The following is a 16578-nucleotide window of genomic DNA, read 5'->3' as shown; positions in this document are numbered from 1 at the left end:
TCAGGAAGGTTGGGGATTAACAGGGATAATGTCAAAGACGACAACAGTAATGCTAATCTGTGTCTGGTGCTGCCCTCGCAGACGCTCATTACACACAGGAGTGTCAGACGAAGCACTCGGGTATTAATGACACTCATTTAACAACAGTAGCAGTCCTACATGTCGATGCCACTGCAGGCTGCATGAGCGTTATTGAAACAGTCTGTCATCAGTGTATTTGTTTAATAGCAGCTTTGTTGTGATCAGCTGCAGTTTCACGTTTTTTTCCTTTTTGTTTTATTGTTGAGTGAATTTCTTACTTTCAGGAACAGAGGGATTTGGTTTGGAACCCAGAATATTACACATTGGGCGGTTAGCAGAAATAATCAGAAATGTGTTTGAAAGTGTGTGTGTTTCTTTGTGTGTGTTTCCTGTATCTTTACACAGCCTTAAACCGACATTTTTTTAATGTTAAGTCTTTTTTGTTGTGATTTTGTCTTTTTTGTGGGGCTTTTGTTTCTTTTATTGGTGGTTTTTGTGTCTTGCGTCTTTTCATTGTGGTTTTATGTATTGTTTTGTTTTGTGTCTTTTTTAAATGGTTTTGTACTTCTTTGTAGTAGTTTTGTGTATACGTACAGTGGTTGTCAGCCTGTGTTAGTTTTGTGTCTTTTTGTAGTGAATTTGTGTCTCTTTGTGGTTGTTTTGTGTCACTTTGTGGTGGTTTCTATGTCTTTATATGGCAGGTTTGCAACCTTTTGTCTTAGTTTTGTGTCTCTTTGTGGTAGTAGTAGTTTTGTGGGGGGTTTTTTTCCTCACTTTTAATAGTTTTGTATATATTTACAGTGATTTGTTGTTTCCTTGTGTCGGTTTTGTGTATTTGAATTATAGTTTCATGTCTCTAGTACTTGTACTCTAGTACAATGAATTCAAATACACAGAAGTGTTAGAAGAAAACCTGCAAAAAGTTGTGGGACATGAAGAACTTTTACATCTCTAAGTACTTCTAAAAAACAAGCCATTGTCATTTTTGATAGAAATTTGCTAAATTTCCTATAAAAATGTTTTCTCTTTGCCATTATGGGTAACTGCGTGATGATTGATGGGGGACAAAAAGCCATTTTTATCCATCGTCCTTCATCATATCCACAAAAATAAATCTACAACAGAAAGTGTGCAGAAGTGACAGGAAATGAGTACGTCGAGTCCAATAAATCAAGTGTCTCAGAACCTGGAAATAACCAAACGCACACATTATACATACATACATAAACATGCAATCTTCAGTCTCACGGCACAAATGACAAGCTAAGCCAAAGGAGTGCTCTTGCATCTATCGTTGCTTTTAATGCTGAAAATTCATCCACTCCACATCGAAGAGACACAACAAGCACTGAACTACGTATGTGACTCATGAGCTGCAAATCAGCCCTCTGAAAACAGTTTATTTTTTTCCCGACGCGTGGATTGTTAACTTACAAATAACAGCAACTAACTTGAAAGCATAAAAAATAACTATGCAAGAGCGAAACAGTATCTTCTGCACAGATCCTCCTGGAGAGAAGAACATCTATGAAAACATAACTTAAATGGGCCACTTCATGAATGAGTCATAAAACAGTAAATTACAAAGGCAGCAGAAAAACTCCAGCATATTTACAGTACGTGTTTTATTCAATACAAATTTAAAGGTGTGGTTTGATGTCTGTGGTTAATGGAGGGAGCTGAGGACCGTTCAGACACGTTGAAGTAAAACCAGCAGCGTACAATCAGGTTCACCCCCATGAGCCTGGGAGTGACGGGGGGAGATGAGGGAGAGGAGGAGGAGGGTGAGGGTGAGGTGGACTCAGGGGCTGATGGGTAGGTTTGACGGCCTGCCCTTCGACCCAGATGTCTCTTCGATCTCGGGCTCCTCTGGGGAGTCCAGCCGAGCCTCGACCTGGTCGGACTCCTTCTTGCCCAGTTCTTGTTGCGCCTGAATCTTCAGGATCAGCTCCTTGATCTCATCGCGCTTCGTCTTCATTCTCTGCTGAGGGAACCACTCCGACAGGTTCACAGGCAGATGGAAGCTGGGAATCGGTTTCTGCACGGAAACATAAAAAATAATTGTTTTCTCACACTTTTATTCATGTGCTAACATAACTGCACAAGGGTTTTCTAATCATCAATGAGCCTTTCAACACCATTAGCTAACACAATGTAGCATTAGAACACAGGAGTGATGGTTGCTGGAAATGTTCCTCTGCACCCCTATGGAGATATTCCATTAAAAATCAGCCGTTTCCAGCTAAAATAGTCATTTACCACATTAACAATGTCTAGATTGGATTTCTGATTCATTTAATATTATCTTCATTGAAAAAAGTTTACCTTTCAAAAACAAGCACATTTCTAAGTAACTTTTGAACGGTTGTTAATCTGACCAGGATTGTATGCAGTTAAAAAAATGGGTGATACTGAACAGTTAAAGCAGAAATATGATATTTTGTGTTCCTATTCCCATTACCAAGACCAAAACAAACTATTTATCTGTGAGCCAAAAACTACTGATGGTTAAATAATTATTTTGTTCATGTAATCATCATCACCATTAAATGCATGTTATTTTAAGTCAGTCTTGTAGCTAGTCCTATAGTTCTTTTCAGTAAAAGAATACCAAAGTTGCACAATTTAACAAAAATAACAGATGTACACTTGAACAATTACTATGAGTTAACGCTACATATTGTCACATACACCTGCCAGTCAAAAGTTTGGATACATTTTTTAAAAACTGAATAGATTTTATACATTGTAGATTAACATTGAAGACATCAAAACTATAAAAGAATACATATGGAATTATGTCATAAACAAAAAAGTATTAATCTTCTGTATTAATCTGCAATGTAGAAAATAATACAAATAAAAAGCACTGAATGAGAAGGTGTGCCCAAACTTTTGACTGGTGGTGTATAAAAGGTGTGTATGCACATAAAGTCCTCTGAAATATCCCTCAATAAACAGAATATAAAGTAATATTATTGATAAAAACATATGGACTTTCTTTGCCGTCTTTAACCAAGAGCTTGGTTTTCAAGTGCTAATCACATTTAGTAATACCATCAGTGTTACTAGGCAACAAACAACCAAATGAAAGTTGACTGTTCTTACTTTGTTTTATTAAAGTAAGCAGCATGTAGAAGTCCTCACCTCAAAGAAGCTCTCCACATACTGCAGGATGTAAACTCCACAGTCGCTGAAGTTATCCTGCTGAGGCACACGTGGGCTGGAGCCCCTCATCACTTCCTTCCCAAAACTCCGCTGACTTCCTTTTCGTACCTCCCACTCCACCTCCAGGTACCTAAAACACACAGTGAGGAAACATCAGCATGGCTTCTCCAGGTGAAACGTAAATAAATGGTGACTTTCTCCATGAATGAACATGGGATGGATTTTTTTTTATCTTTATTTGTTAAGATTTATGATAGCATTGTAGGGAAACTCGTCCTTTAATTTTCTAAACTCCAGGTAGACCGGTTTCAGATATACCCAACATCTATCAGTTTGGTATCATCCTCTAAAGTCTGACACTGCAGGAATGAAAGAATCATGCTGATGGGACATTTGGAGCCTTACTGCAGTCACAAAATGACAAATTTTCTCTTGAACCACACCTCTGCTCCCACAATTGGGTCCTTTTATCTTATATTTGTTTGCAAATCATCAGCACCAAAATTATGGCAGATTAGTAATTAATGCTTCTTGTTTGCAATGTATCAAGAATATACAGGCAACTATCACTGGACCAGTTGAACTGATGAAAAGTAAAAAATGTGATTATTCTGAGCAAAGTGCTCCAGTTATAAATCGTGTCTCTTTCTAGGATTTATAATCTTAGTCATAAAATATAAAGCTGACAGGTTCTGATACAATTAACAGGATGGAAAACAAAGGAAAAACATTTCCCACTAAACCCAAATATGCATCAGGGAGTCTGCAAACTATAAAAATAAATTTTAGTAACTTTTGAGACCTCTACAGAGACAATTTAATACCTTTCAGAAGTAGGACACAGAAGCACTGAATGATTAAATATTTAATATAGAAATATTTCCAATTTTAAAATGTACTTCTAGAAACAAACAGGTGCAAAATTCTATTCAAAATGATCAACAATCATCCAATAATAGACTAAATGTTTAATGCAGTTAACTCTGTCCCACTGTCAGGCACTAAACAGTACAGATTTTAGGATTTATTGGTATATTTAAGACTCTTCATGGCCTTTCTCTCAGGTATACCTCGGACTGTAACACACCAGGAGGCAGTTAGAGATCCTCAGGCAGAGGGCTTTGTCTGTTTTAGGGCTTTGGCTGAAAACTAAAGGGGACAGAGTGTCGAGGCCCCGAGGCTCTGGAACGATCCGCCCCAAGAAATCAGGTCAGCGGAGTCGGTGACCTCTTTTAGTCTCTTCTTGAAACATACTTTTATCAGAGCATTTCCTGATTTTACTTGAAGTGTAATTTCCTTCAGACCATCTTTGACTTGATTTCAGAATCTTCTACAACCTTTCACAGTGCTTTGTTGGTGTTTATACACCAAACTGTGTTTTAATCCCACTTTGAAATAGGATGATTTTATGATTTTTTTGTTTTGCTGCCTTGTGAAACACATTGTAACTTGGATTTTGAAGACTGCTTTATAAACAAAGATGACCATTTCTATAAATACACTAAATATGAACTAAACATGACTAATTTTGATAGCTTTGCAGTACTTTGCACCAATTCCTTAATTAACGCATATAAAACAATAACACCCTGAATCTCAAAGTAGCCAGTTGGTAGGTAAGGAATGGTATCTTTTGACGTAGTAGTCTTCTGTAATGTGTCATTCTGTCAGCAATACAAATGTGAGCTTAACTTCATGAGACTTCATTGAAATCACTTTTTTCTACATGTCCGCATTAAAAAATGTTTTTAAAAAAAAAAAAAAAAAAACAGTTTGCAGTAACCGGATTATGTGACAAAACAAAAAATTCTGCACTACTTTGCAATTGTGAAGCCTCGTGATTCAGCTGAACTGCAGGCTGTGTTTCCAAACAGCACAGAGGACACAAGTATGGAAACACATATTTTTAAAAGTATGTTGATGTCTATAGTATGTCAAGCCACCAGTTTTTTCCTTTTTTGGAAACAGCTTGAGGACATTTGGAAAACGCTGTAGTATATGCGGACTCTACTGTTTTTCAGTTTTCAATTCAACGCTTGTTAAAATTCTAACTTTGTTCTACTGTATATTAATATACATTTTAGCTCTCTCTACTTATAGCAATAGTTGTGCTGTTTCCACAGAAGTGCAGAAGTTTATTTTGCAGTGAAAATGAGCCAAGAATGAGAAAAAATATTGATAAATGTGAGTGCTTGGTGTGGGCTGCACAGCTGTTGGAGTTTGCATGTTTTCCCTGCACATGTGTGGCTTTTCTCTGGGTTCTCTGGCTTCCTCCCACAGTCCAAAAAGTTAATTGGTGATTTTAAATTCTCTGTAGGCGTGAATGTGAGTGTGCTTGTTTGTCTCTCTGTGTGGCCCTGTGATAGACTGGTAGTCCCCTGCCTTCACCCTAAGTCAGCTGGGACAGACTCCAGCCCCCCTGCGACGCTAATGAGGATTAAGCGGTGTATAGATAATGGATGGACTGGTGTTCAAAGGGTTAAACAGCAGCATCGCTGTGTGGTCAATCCATCTCAAAAAAATATTTTATGATAGAGTTAAGAACTTTCATTCCACCTGTTGATTAAAAAAAAACTAAAATGATCTGATCTCAGAAAACCATAATCAGTATTAACTTAATATATACTATATGATCTTTTATTCCCCACAGTAAACATGTTGAGCTGCTACAGCAGGAAAACCGTAGGTACAGTAGATACCATGCAAAAGGACTGCATTGTATTTAAGTGAGCCAGTTCCAGGGTTCTTGTAATGTGTGTGCTGCCTCACTGTCACAGCTAACTGGGACACTTGCTGTACCTGAGCCATTATTACTGAAATTAGCTTCAACGGTGGTTCCCTGCTGTGGAGCACCGGCTTCAAAAAAGCTCCACTGTACCTCTGACAAAGGCTACAAGCAGAAATTGCCTTGTTTATAAAGAAACAGGCCAAATAGGATGGGAACAACTGCTCAACAAAATCCAAGAATAGAGAAATGGAAGGAAAAGCCATCAAGTGCAGCAGCTGCAGACACTCACTCTCTCAGAGTTTTCACCACAGTGGACCTGGCTGGACCACGCAGGGAGTCCATGATGAGAATACAAGGCCTGAAACAGAGAGACGGGAAAATACATTAGTAGTGCAAACCGCATGAACATGTTCGCTGTACCGTTTGTTTCAGCAGAGCAGCAGCACCACCTGCTGGTGAAAACACACAAATGCATCCACTCACTGTTTGCACAGGCTCGGTTTTGAGGCCAAACTCGAGGTGTCGGAGGAGAGGGTATCTTCAGCCAGAGTCCCGTCATCGCTGCACTCATCCTGCACACACAGACACAAAAACACAGTAAGTGGGCAAATAAATGATGCCAAAGAAGCAGAGGTGAAAAGGGACAGACTTGAGTACCTGACAGGAGCTTTGGTCATCAGAGAAGGAGTAATAGGTGTCGTCGTCTCCTTTTCCTGAACTGTAACAGACACTGATTCTGTGCAACTCACCTGAAAAATGACAGCCGCAAACAAAAACACAAACGCACCATTAGACAAATAACATCTTTAGTGTGTCATTGGGTTAATATTTATCTGGGGGCAATACATATTTGTGAGAAAGCTGGTTCAGAAGGTAGGTTCACCTCCATAAATCAGATTACTGCAGTATGGTAACGTCACATTCCTGAACTGTATTTTAAGTTAAAAGGTTTGTTTGTTCTCCATTAAAACCAACCATTTTGTAATTTTTAGATTGGATTCAATCTCTCCAATCACTGATAAATAAAATCATCTTTCACAAACATTTCAAAAGCTCTTCTTTGATGGTGGAAATCCTAACGTTCGTGCTGTATGGAGCGTGTAATGTATGTAAAACATCTGCAAAGTGAACGTGCCACAGAGTTTCTCTTTTTACTGGCGACACCTGCAGCGCATGTATCATTTGTAGGGTAGTTCGAAAACAAGATGGTGAGCCTTTTTATTGCACCATCATACGCCCCATTTACGATTCTTTCACCAACCCTGACTGATGGCAGTTAAAAGCCCTGAATTCACACCACCAAACACTGCACACTGACTCACTTGTGTATTGTTGCTCGGGGTCGCCCTGGTCGTTGCTCGACGGCTCTTGGCTCCCCTCGATGAAGGCAGAGTTTTCAATGGCGAGGTCACCGTCAGTCTGACCCTCCGAGGATCCCTCTGGGGCTTCAGGTGACGGCTCCTCAGAGGAGCTGTCCAGTCCGTCTCTGTCCGGGGACAGAGGACGGCAGTGGTCTGGGATGTTCTCCTCCGAGTGGAGATCAGAAGCTGAGGTGGAGGCTGGGATCGGGCCGTGAAACAGTGGGTTCAGCTCAAACACTGGACCCTCAAGGCCCGGGAAGCAGATGACCGCCAGGTACCAGTGAGCTCTGACAAAACAACAGTGTAGAAGGTGCCACAGTGCTTAAGTTATGGCCTTTTTTTAGAACAGAACAAAACATCAATGATTCAAGCGCAGGGAACAGATCAGCAAGTATCAAATGCTTCACAGTAAGCACGACAGTTACAAAGAGGCACGGTTTCATAGAAAATTTACAGGGAAGCAAGTGGCCCTTCTTTTAAATACTTTCCTGTTGTGACAGCAGCCTCTACTGATGAGCTAATATGTGTTTTTCAATTAAACCTCACAAAGAAATCGAGTAGAATTTGGAACATAAATGTCAGCCTCTTGATGGCATTACAGAAGAAGACAGCCTCAGGAGATCATGTACATATGGAATAAATTTTAAAAGTTAACTACCTTCTAATTGTTGAGATATTTGAGTTTGGGCCAAAGGAGTGGTCAAAAAGTCATCGATCAAATGAAAGACTCACGATTCATTGATGGGAACGAAAATGAAGTCCTTCTGGAACAGATCCACGTGCCGAGTCCACGTCTTTACCCTGTTGTGCTTCCTTTTCTGGATACTGGGAAAACAAATGAAGCCAAGTATATTAGTGAAAACCTCTAAATGTGACTTGATGAAACACTGTCTGTTGGAGATGCTGGACACTTACGGCAGGTTTGTTGTGTCTGGGACGTTCCTGCGCTCTCTCTGGTTCAGTCTCTTATAAAAGAAGGAGCTGAACACATGGATTCTTTGTGCGTCTTCTTTTTTTAATTTCTCTAAAACTAAATATCTAGCACAGTATGGAAATATAATGTTAGTAATTAATCAACATCATTTTGCTTTGGAAAAAAACTAATTGGCATATCGTGTTTTATGTGAAAAAAATCAGTGAGAAATGACATCAATTCTTACTTTAAATAAAAGTCTATGATTACATCATTTAGGAATTCTCCATCATTAAGGCAGTGGAGGTCTTCATTGGTGACTGTTATGCCACCTTTGGCTGGAGGAGGAGGGTACACCATTAACCTAGAAGACAAACAACAGTAAGTTGTACAGCAGGACAGCAACATTCGCAGCATTTCTGACATGTTTCCTGCAGCATGACCTGAACCACACAGACCAACAGAGAAAAAAACCCACAAATACTTCTTCAGCTTCAGTGCTACGGCCAGCTTAAAAATTCAGAAAACTTAATTCAGTAGTACAATAGATAGTAAACTCATCAATGACGTCGTAGCTACAACAGATACTGGACAATAACTACACAGAATTCCACCTGACACAATTTTAGCAGTTGCTTTATATTAACAACATATCTTCACAATGTTTATGTCCCTGAATGTTGCTCTTATTGTTTGTAAACTGTGACAGTAACTGTAACAATATCTTGTTTAGGCTAATGTTGCAGCTAACATGACCTCACTTAGACTAACATAGTGACCAGTGGCTAGATTAAAATGTTCAGCTAATGTAGCTGGTTACATTTTTCCCAAGTAATGCTGCTACTAGCTCCTGCACCATATGGACATTGTGCTGAAAATGACCCTGCAGGAGACAGCGAAGTTACTCACTTAACGACTGGTCCGGAGAAGGTGGGCTGGAGGTCGGTCATGTCCTCGTCTTCATCTTCAAAGTAAGTGCTGGTCTGGTGACGGGTGGCCATCCGTGTTCGTACAGGCATATTGACGGGAGTTACCGGGGAAACTTGAGTGACCTTGCTGCCCGGGGTGACCTTGGTAACCGGGGAGACAGGGGTGAATTTGATCTGAGTGTGTAATGGTTTCACCTACACAGAGAAGCAAGAAGTCAGGAGATGTACAATAACACAAACAGTAGCAACCGTCCCTCCAGGAATTTTCTGTAAATCTTGCTTGAGAACAAAACTGTCAAAGTGAGCGAATTCCAGAAAGTTTTGTAGCACGTTAAACTGGTCCATAACAATGAGCACAGACAGAAAGAGCATTTTCAGGGTAACATTCAGTGACAGCTGCTAACTAATTGTGTTGATGGTAGCATTAGCAAGCCAAAACACTAAAATTAAGCCCAACAAACAAACCTCCTCGCAGCTGTAAAACAACAACAATAGAAAGAAAGGTTGACATTTTTTGGCAAAACATTTGGTGAATACAGTTATTTTCAACAGCAGGACTCACAAAAAAAAAGACAGACTCTGTGATCCTTGACGGACTACAGCAGTTAACCAGGTGCAGAAAAATCTGTACAGTAAACATTATTTAGTCAAATGATGGAATATTAACTGGCAAACTACATTAAATCATCACAAGTGGCAGTTTGATGCAGAACACCAACCTTCTCCCACTTCTGCCTCGTCGCCTTGTTGTAGTTGACCAGCCGGATGTTGGCCTCCTCGAAGGGCAGCTTGGCCGGGAAGTTGATGAGGTTGTTGGTCCTGCCGATCTCACCCAGGATGTCCTCCAGGATCATCTGCTCCTTCAACGCCAGGCCGTTCTCAAAGATCAGGACGATGTATTTCTCGTCTGACTCTGGCATCCACAAACAGAAAGTCTGTTTTAGTGAGTCTCATTTAACTTAATGAATCCAGATACAAGTAGCTTCAGAAAGCTTTTAGAGCGCGTTAGCATTTTGTCACATTCTACTGATAGGTTAAATTCATTTAATGGTCTTGTTCTTCTCCATTTTATCTCGTTTTATTTTATTTAGGATTTTTAAAAATCCAGATTTTCTGGTTCTATTACTTATTGTTTATCAGTTATCGACTTGTGTGCAATGGTCTCAAACTTTTCTACTGCTTAAATTTGAACAGTTTTCTCATCAGTGACTTGTATAACACTTTGAACTGCATTTCCTGTATAAAACTGCTGCACAAACAAAGAGAGAGCTACCTGAGTTCACCTGAGGCAAATTCAACTCACTGGAAGTCTGTGGTCTGTATCTATGAAATAATAGCTTTCATTTCTAAATAAACTAAGTGTTATTTTGAAGGATAACAACCGATTTCCTATATTCGATAATGATTAGCTCAGTTATTCTCCCAGCTGACTTCATTTTCAGGTGATTTCTGGCATATCAAGGCAAAATTCTTGTTTCTTGGAAAACCTAGATAAGCCATACAAGGAAATAAAATACTAATAATATGAATACTAATAACAGCAATAAAAATAATAGTAATGATAATAGTAATAATAATAGGAGGAAGAAGAAGAAGAAGAAGATGACTTCAGTTCAAGTTCCAAATATTGTTGGAATAATGTAAATACTCATTAAATCCATCTGCTGACAATGTGATTTCTCCAATATTGTGCATCCTCTGGTAGCAAATGATGTCACCAGTGCAAGACGACAGCACCCCCTTTTACCACATTTTGGCTTAACGTTTGTGTAGTGGAGGAAATGGTGGAGATGCCCAGTCTGTAGCTGATAGATATTTATAGGTATAGTTGAGTTATTTGTGCAGCTTTGTACTCACGGTCCCCGGCGCAGTCGTACCACTGGCTTCCCTTCTCCTTGGACATGTTGAGCTGTGTGCGCAGGCGGAGGCACTCTGCTGGAGTCGTCTGGAAAAACAAGACGGGAAGCTTCCGGACGCTGCACCACTCACAGCTGATCAGCTCCGACGCCTGCAGACAAACGTTCTCCAGGCTGCCGTGTTCCGGGACTGATGACAAACATCCAACATTACTGAATCAGCAGCAGCTCATCACACAAAAGAGAAAAGTCATGACTCAAAAAACTGCACAAGAAGCATCACATTGCTTTAAAGGCATCATAAAAGGACTGTTTAACTAGTAATTTAATTACATTTGTTGGAAATAAAAACGCCATTTTTATGCAGAAAAGCTATTTTGTTAAATCTCTGTGACGCCAAATATTTCACTTTTTTCCCAGTAATGATTAAATCACAAAAAAAGTCCCTTTCCAGACAAATTCATTAAGAGCATTAGATTAGGAGTTGTATGTTACTGGCTGCAGTGGTTCAGATTTCTTGCTGGAGTTTCAGATGTTTTTTGTATATTTTCTAGCTGCCTCAGATGTGCAGGACTAATCTTTGCTGACCAGCACAAACAGTAAACTGCACAGCTGCATCTTTCTGTAGCAGCAGGTAGCGATCATGGCTGTGGTGCCATCTCACTCCACTGGTGTCTGATTAGGAGCTCTGTATTTACTGAAGCCGTCGCTGCTGTTCCATACCTTCAGTTTCCAGCTGGATGTGGTCGATGGAAAACTGAAATGACAAAAAGAACAAAGACTGATATTTTACATTTCCACTACTTTTTTAAATTCAAAGGTTCACTTTTACTGGTGTTTTGATATATGTATGCCAATTTGCAGCCCCTCCCATGAGTTACTTATTAGATAATAGTCCAGAAAATACCAGATCTAAGGGTTCTATTTAAAACAAAATGATAGCTTGTATGAACCTGTATTTTTGATTTGCATCTTTATATCTTAAATTTTACATTTAATTGTATTATAATACCCATTTGACAAATTTATTTGCCATTGCTGCGATCAGTTTCACATTCAGAGCATTCCAGTAGTTTCAAGAACAAAATAAACCTTGACTTCGCCACGAGGCTTTAGTTGTGAAACATCTGCATGGAGTCTTGAAGAAAGGTCAATCAGCTGAAAAGTGCTTAACAGCATTATTTCTAACTGAGCTCCAGGCACCACCTGATGCTTTTGGTTTGAAAAAGGATTTCATTAGTATGGATTTCAAGCCATCAGAGTTTGCATCACGCTTTAAATTCAAACGCACTGAATGCTAAACTGCTTATGGATCAAAAATTACTGAGTCGTGTAACAGCCCTGAGGCTTTTCTAAAGTATCAAACCATCGTCACGGACAGTGTGATATCTACAGTTACATCGTCACATTCTGGTGATTCTCTGAAAACCTAGAAGGGAACAAATGATGATTATTCAGCCTTGGTATTCTTTAGTTAAAAATAGTCTTCATATCACTGCAAGTTTAAATGTCTCTTTATTAACATTAGTGTACGCATCAGGTTCTGTAATGTATCATTGTGCTACTTTTTATTTTGAAATGTCAGAAATGTCAGAACTGTTTTGTTCCCATTTGTCTACATGTTATTCAGGATTTTGTATGATCACCATTGAAGACAGGAATTATACACTCACCAGCCACTTTATTAGGTACACCTGTTCAATTGCTTGTTAACACAAATAGCTAATCAGCCAATCACATAAACGCAGCTCAATGCATTTAGGCATGTAGAATTCAACGTGCTGAAATTCAAAACAAGCATCAGAATGGGGAAGAAAGGGGATTTAAGTGACTTTGAACGTGGCATGGTTGCTGGTCTGAGTATTTCACAAACTGCTGATCTACTGGGATTTTCACTCACAACCATCTCTAGGGTTTACAGAGAATGATCCCAAAAAGAGAAAATATCCAGTTGTGTGGAACAGAATGCCTTGATGATGTGAGAGGTCAGAGGAGAATGGACAGACTGGTTGGAGATAATAGAAAGGCAACAGGAACTCACATAACCACTGGTTACAACCAAATAATACAGAATACCATCTCTGAACACACAACACGTCCAACCTTGAAGAAGATGGACTACAGCAGCAGAAGACCACACCTGGTGGCATCCTGGCATTAACCAGGATTCTGATGTTTATCAAACATACAGAGATATAGAAACACTAGAATTTAAAAATGCTTGGGTTATTCCAGATTTCTCACCGATTTCCTACCATTTAAATAATAATTATCCAAAGACTCATTGCCGGAGATGTTTGCTACTGGGAACATGCAGCTAAAAGTAGTGCTGCCTCAATCTAGCAGCCATATTTTAGTACAAGAAAGACTCACAACAACGGGCTTCGTCACCATCCTCCGTAGAGTTCCTACTCTTACACTCCGACACTCCAGTATGATGCTGTCACACTTATTGGGCATAAATCTGGACTTCTTTGGCCTCGGTGAAAATGTCTCAGGGGGTTGATTTCCAAACTGAAAAAAGAAGACAGAAAGACGTGGTTTAGCTTTACATCACTGCAAAATCAAATCTAGTTCATTCAGCTGGGGATGCAGAAGAAGAATTTCCTCTATTGTGGCTCAGTGAATGATCAGTTAGCTCACTAAAAACACTCATGATGCTTCAGATCGTCACCTGATCTCTCATCCGGGCTTTCCGTGGTATCGTGACCTTCATGTTGACGTCTTCAAAGAAATCCGTGTTCACCTCCTCCTGCTCTCCGGCGCTCTTCACCGCCGCCTCCACTCTGCCACCGGAGGGCACCGGAGAGGAGTGGGCGGAGTCGGCGGGTCGAGGAGAAACGCTGTCCAGTCTGTTGACGCTGCCTGTGCTGGCGTTGTCGGCCTCATCCTCGTCATCATCACTGGACAGGACGACTGAAAAGGCAAAAACAGAAACCTGGGTTTCAACACTTTCCAGCAATATAACTTACTATAACAGAACATTCCTGTTAGTAGTCCCACAAAATGGCACAGAGACAGGCAGTGAATTGTCAGATTAAAAAGTGACAGTCCAATCTCTGCACTCTGTAGCAATTTACAGTGTCACAGGTTGATATGAAGCCTCTGACACTGATGTTTGTACTCATTTACAGAACACAGGGACTCATACTGCTGCCTCCACCTCCTTTAGTTTAGACACTTGAGGAGAAATCTGACTCAGGAAGGCAGACGGTGATGATATTTCACTGGTACAAAGAAAAAGTAATACAAAACAACAGGTTTGGGTACTAATGCCGTCCCACACTTTCAGCTTTTCCTCCACTCCATCTACATTTTCACTAGTATCATTCAACTTCCATGAATAAATAAAAGCAGAAATTAAGAGGTTCTTGATAAAACTCTTGCACCCTTCAGTCTGGGACATGATATGCCTGACAGCAGCCAACAGAGTGAGACAGCTAGATATATGGCAGCAGCATCAAACAGTCCAGAACGTCCTGAACTGCAGTCCAAGTTCATCCCCGCTGGTTGACAAAACTGCTGCCAGGAGCCAAATGCAAGATAAACACCCACTCAAAATCTGCACAGACGCTGCTGCAGAATTTCAACTCACTGAGTGTCTGTTAAATGACAGATATCAAACCTGGTATGAAAGGTAAAACTTCATGACGTGTCTCCTGTGAAAAACTACAGCCAACAAGCTGTTCACAGATTCTATACACAAGGACGCTTTGAGCCGTTGTGAGAAGAAATAACCAGTGAGTTCTAGCATGCATTCCATTCATAGGAAGAGAACCATCAGGGTTTAGCTTCATGAGAAACACAGTGACATTATCTGACATGATGCACCGTGTCACGACACAAACATGTGACATGTTAGAATGAGAATTTCTTTGCTCTACCTCTTTCTGCTCAACTTCGAAATCTACTTTCTTCTGATCTACTATTTTATAGCTTTTAGGCTGAGAGCTTTTTAAAAAAATTTTCACAGCTGCTTCACATTTTCTGATTGATTGCAGCCGCTCCTGAACAATTAATCGAAATATTGTCAAAATCCCAATATGGACAAGTCAAACATCCAAACTGTAGGAGCTGCAATTTTTTGATAAAGGCAGTGTGTGTCACAGTAAACCATTTTAGATGAAGCATTGTGGTGCTACAGAGATGCCTCAGCCCATAAATCAAGCTGTCTAGATATAAGAGAACGCACTTGTTTGGTACAAACCGCTGAAAGAATTCATAGTATCACTTTTTAGATTTTTCAGTGGAAAAAAAATGCAAAAAATACCATTCACACTAAAACCATTATTCATATTACAATGGAACAATCTGTCAAAAAAAAATTGTGATTTTTTTTTTTTAAACATCACTTAGCCCTAATTCCAGCATGAGAAGGTGTGCTACTAGCTTAGCTTTGAGACCATGATTCTTTCCAAAGGACAACAGCTGGAGTGTCTTATTGAGAGAAATATGTCTAAGCTACAGGACGTTACTCTGCTTCAAGAGATCTTTTAGTCAATCCATACAGCTTCAGCCAGACCCCTGATAGTGAGCTCTGAAACGCTGTCTAGTTTTCTTTTTGTTATTGTAGATACCTGCCCTCCTTTCTGGCCGCTGCTTCATTAGAGAACTAACCCCTTCAACATTTAATCAGCTTCTCTCCTTCAGCAGTAATTGTTTTACTCACTGGGGTCATTAAGCTCGTGCTGCTGGCTCCTCTTCCCTTTAGGTGGGTTCCTGGCTCTGCAGCAGTTGGACGTGCTGGCTAACAGCGGGGCCCTGTCATTGTTCAGAGGCAGCAGGGTCCCCCTGGTGGTCGTGATCCGTATGGGCACAGGCTCTCCTCGGGGCGCCCTCATGGTCGTGGCAGGTTTGTAGAAGTTCTGCTGCAGGCTGTTTGGTCCGGGGGAGGGCTGGGATCTGATGGGAGGTCGGGGGGTCGGGGACGACAGCGTGGCCTGCTGAGAGGACAGCAGCGGTGAACTGCTCCCACAGGTCTGACACTTGCTGCTGTCCTCGCTCGGCTTGTTGCACTTCATACACACCGTTTGGTAGGCGGTTGGCCGCAGAGGCTGCAAAATAAAACACATGTTAAAGCAGCAGTAACTCTACAACAAGCTGAAAAACACTAACATCTGACTTAATTGTCCTCTAAATGTGTGATAGCTGCCACATAGATATTTGTGATGATGCAGTGAGTCACAACTTTTCTCCTCATTCAGTCCTGCTTTGGTTTTCAACAGCCGATTAGATGCTTGAGGCTGCAATAAAACTGTGAGCAACCAAGAGCTAAAAGTGTAGGTGATCCCTCACATCCATCATGGACAATCCCTCTCACCCACTGCATGTGACCGTGGGGTCTTTAAGCAGCTCCTTCAGCAGCAGATTGAGACACCTACTGTGCAAGAAGGAGTGCTATCACAGGTCATTCATACCATCTGCTGTAAGACTTTACAACATCAGCATCACTGGCGGATGATAGCATAAACCGGACTTATATCATATCATCATCTCAAACCATAATAAAATTTGCACAGCAATTTTTGCACTGCTGCATGTTGCACTGTTACACTTATTTTACAAGCCACTTTATATTGCTGTTGTCTACAGTGTGTCAATA

General features: G+C 40.4%; 1 protein-coding gene across 3 annotated transcripts in view; it reads right to left on the bottom strand.

Moving 5' to 3' along the window:
- Positions 1 to 1298: 1298 nt before the first annotated feature.
- The window catches only part of senp6a (SUMO specific peptidase 6a), a 38710-nt gene continuing 23430 nt past the window's right edge, over positions 1299 to 16578 (bottom strand). For 2 of the 3 annotated variants that reach the window (XM_055015738.1, XM_023267386.3), the window contains 16 exons: positions 15646 to 16030; positions 13651 to 13892; positions 13350 to 13490; positions 11700 to 11733; positions 10978 to 11166; positions 9840 to 10033; positions 9101 to 9315; positions 8439 to 8555; positions 8194 to 8316; positions 8011 to 8103; positions 7240 to 7565; positions 6575 to 6666; positions 6401 to 6489; positions 6207 to 6275; positions 3169 to 3319; positions 1299 to 2059 (listed from right to left, as the gene is read on the bottom strand). In XM_055015738.1, coding sequence (XP_054871713.1) covers positions 1823 to 2059; positions 3169 to 3319; positions 6207 to 6275; positions 6401 to 6489; positions 6575 to 6666; positions 7240 to 7565; positions 8011 to 8103; positions 8194 to 8316; positions 8439 to 8555; positions 9101 to 9315; positions 9840 to 10033; positions 10978 to 11166; positions 11700 to 11733; positions 13350 to 13490; positions 13651 to 13892; positions 15646 to 16030 — 2697 coding nt within the window. In that variant the 3' untranslated portion in view covers positions 1299 to 1822. The remainder of the gene's footprint in view (positions 2060 to 3168; positions 3320 to 6206; positions 6276 to 6400; positions 6490 to 6574; positions 6667 to 7239; positions 7566 to 8010; positions 8104 to 8193; positions 8317 to 8438; positions 8556 to 9100; positions 9316 to 9839; positions 10034 to 10977; positions 11167 to 11699; positions 11734 to 13349; positions 13491 to 13650; positions 13893 to 15645; positions 16031 to 16578) is intronic. The other variant, XM_055015737.1, reaches the window with a different exon arrangement.

Source organism: Amphiprion ocellaris, chromosome 12, assembly GCF_022539595.1.
Source record: "Amphiprion ocellaris isolate individual 3 ecotype Okinawa chromosome 12, ASM2253959v1, whole genome shotgun sequence".
NCBI classification, from domain to species: Eukaryota; Metazoa; Chordata; class Actinopteri; family Pomacentridae; genus Amphiprion; species Amphiprion ocellaris.
This window is presented reverse-complemented; position numbering and strand designations above follow the sequence as displayed.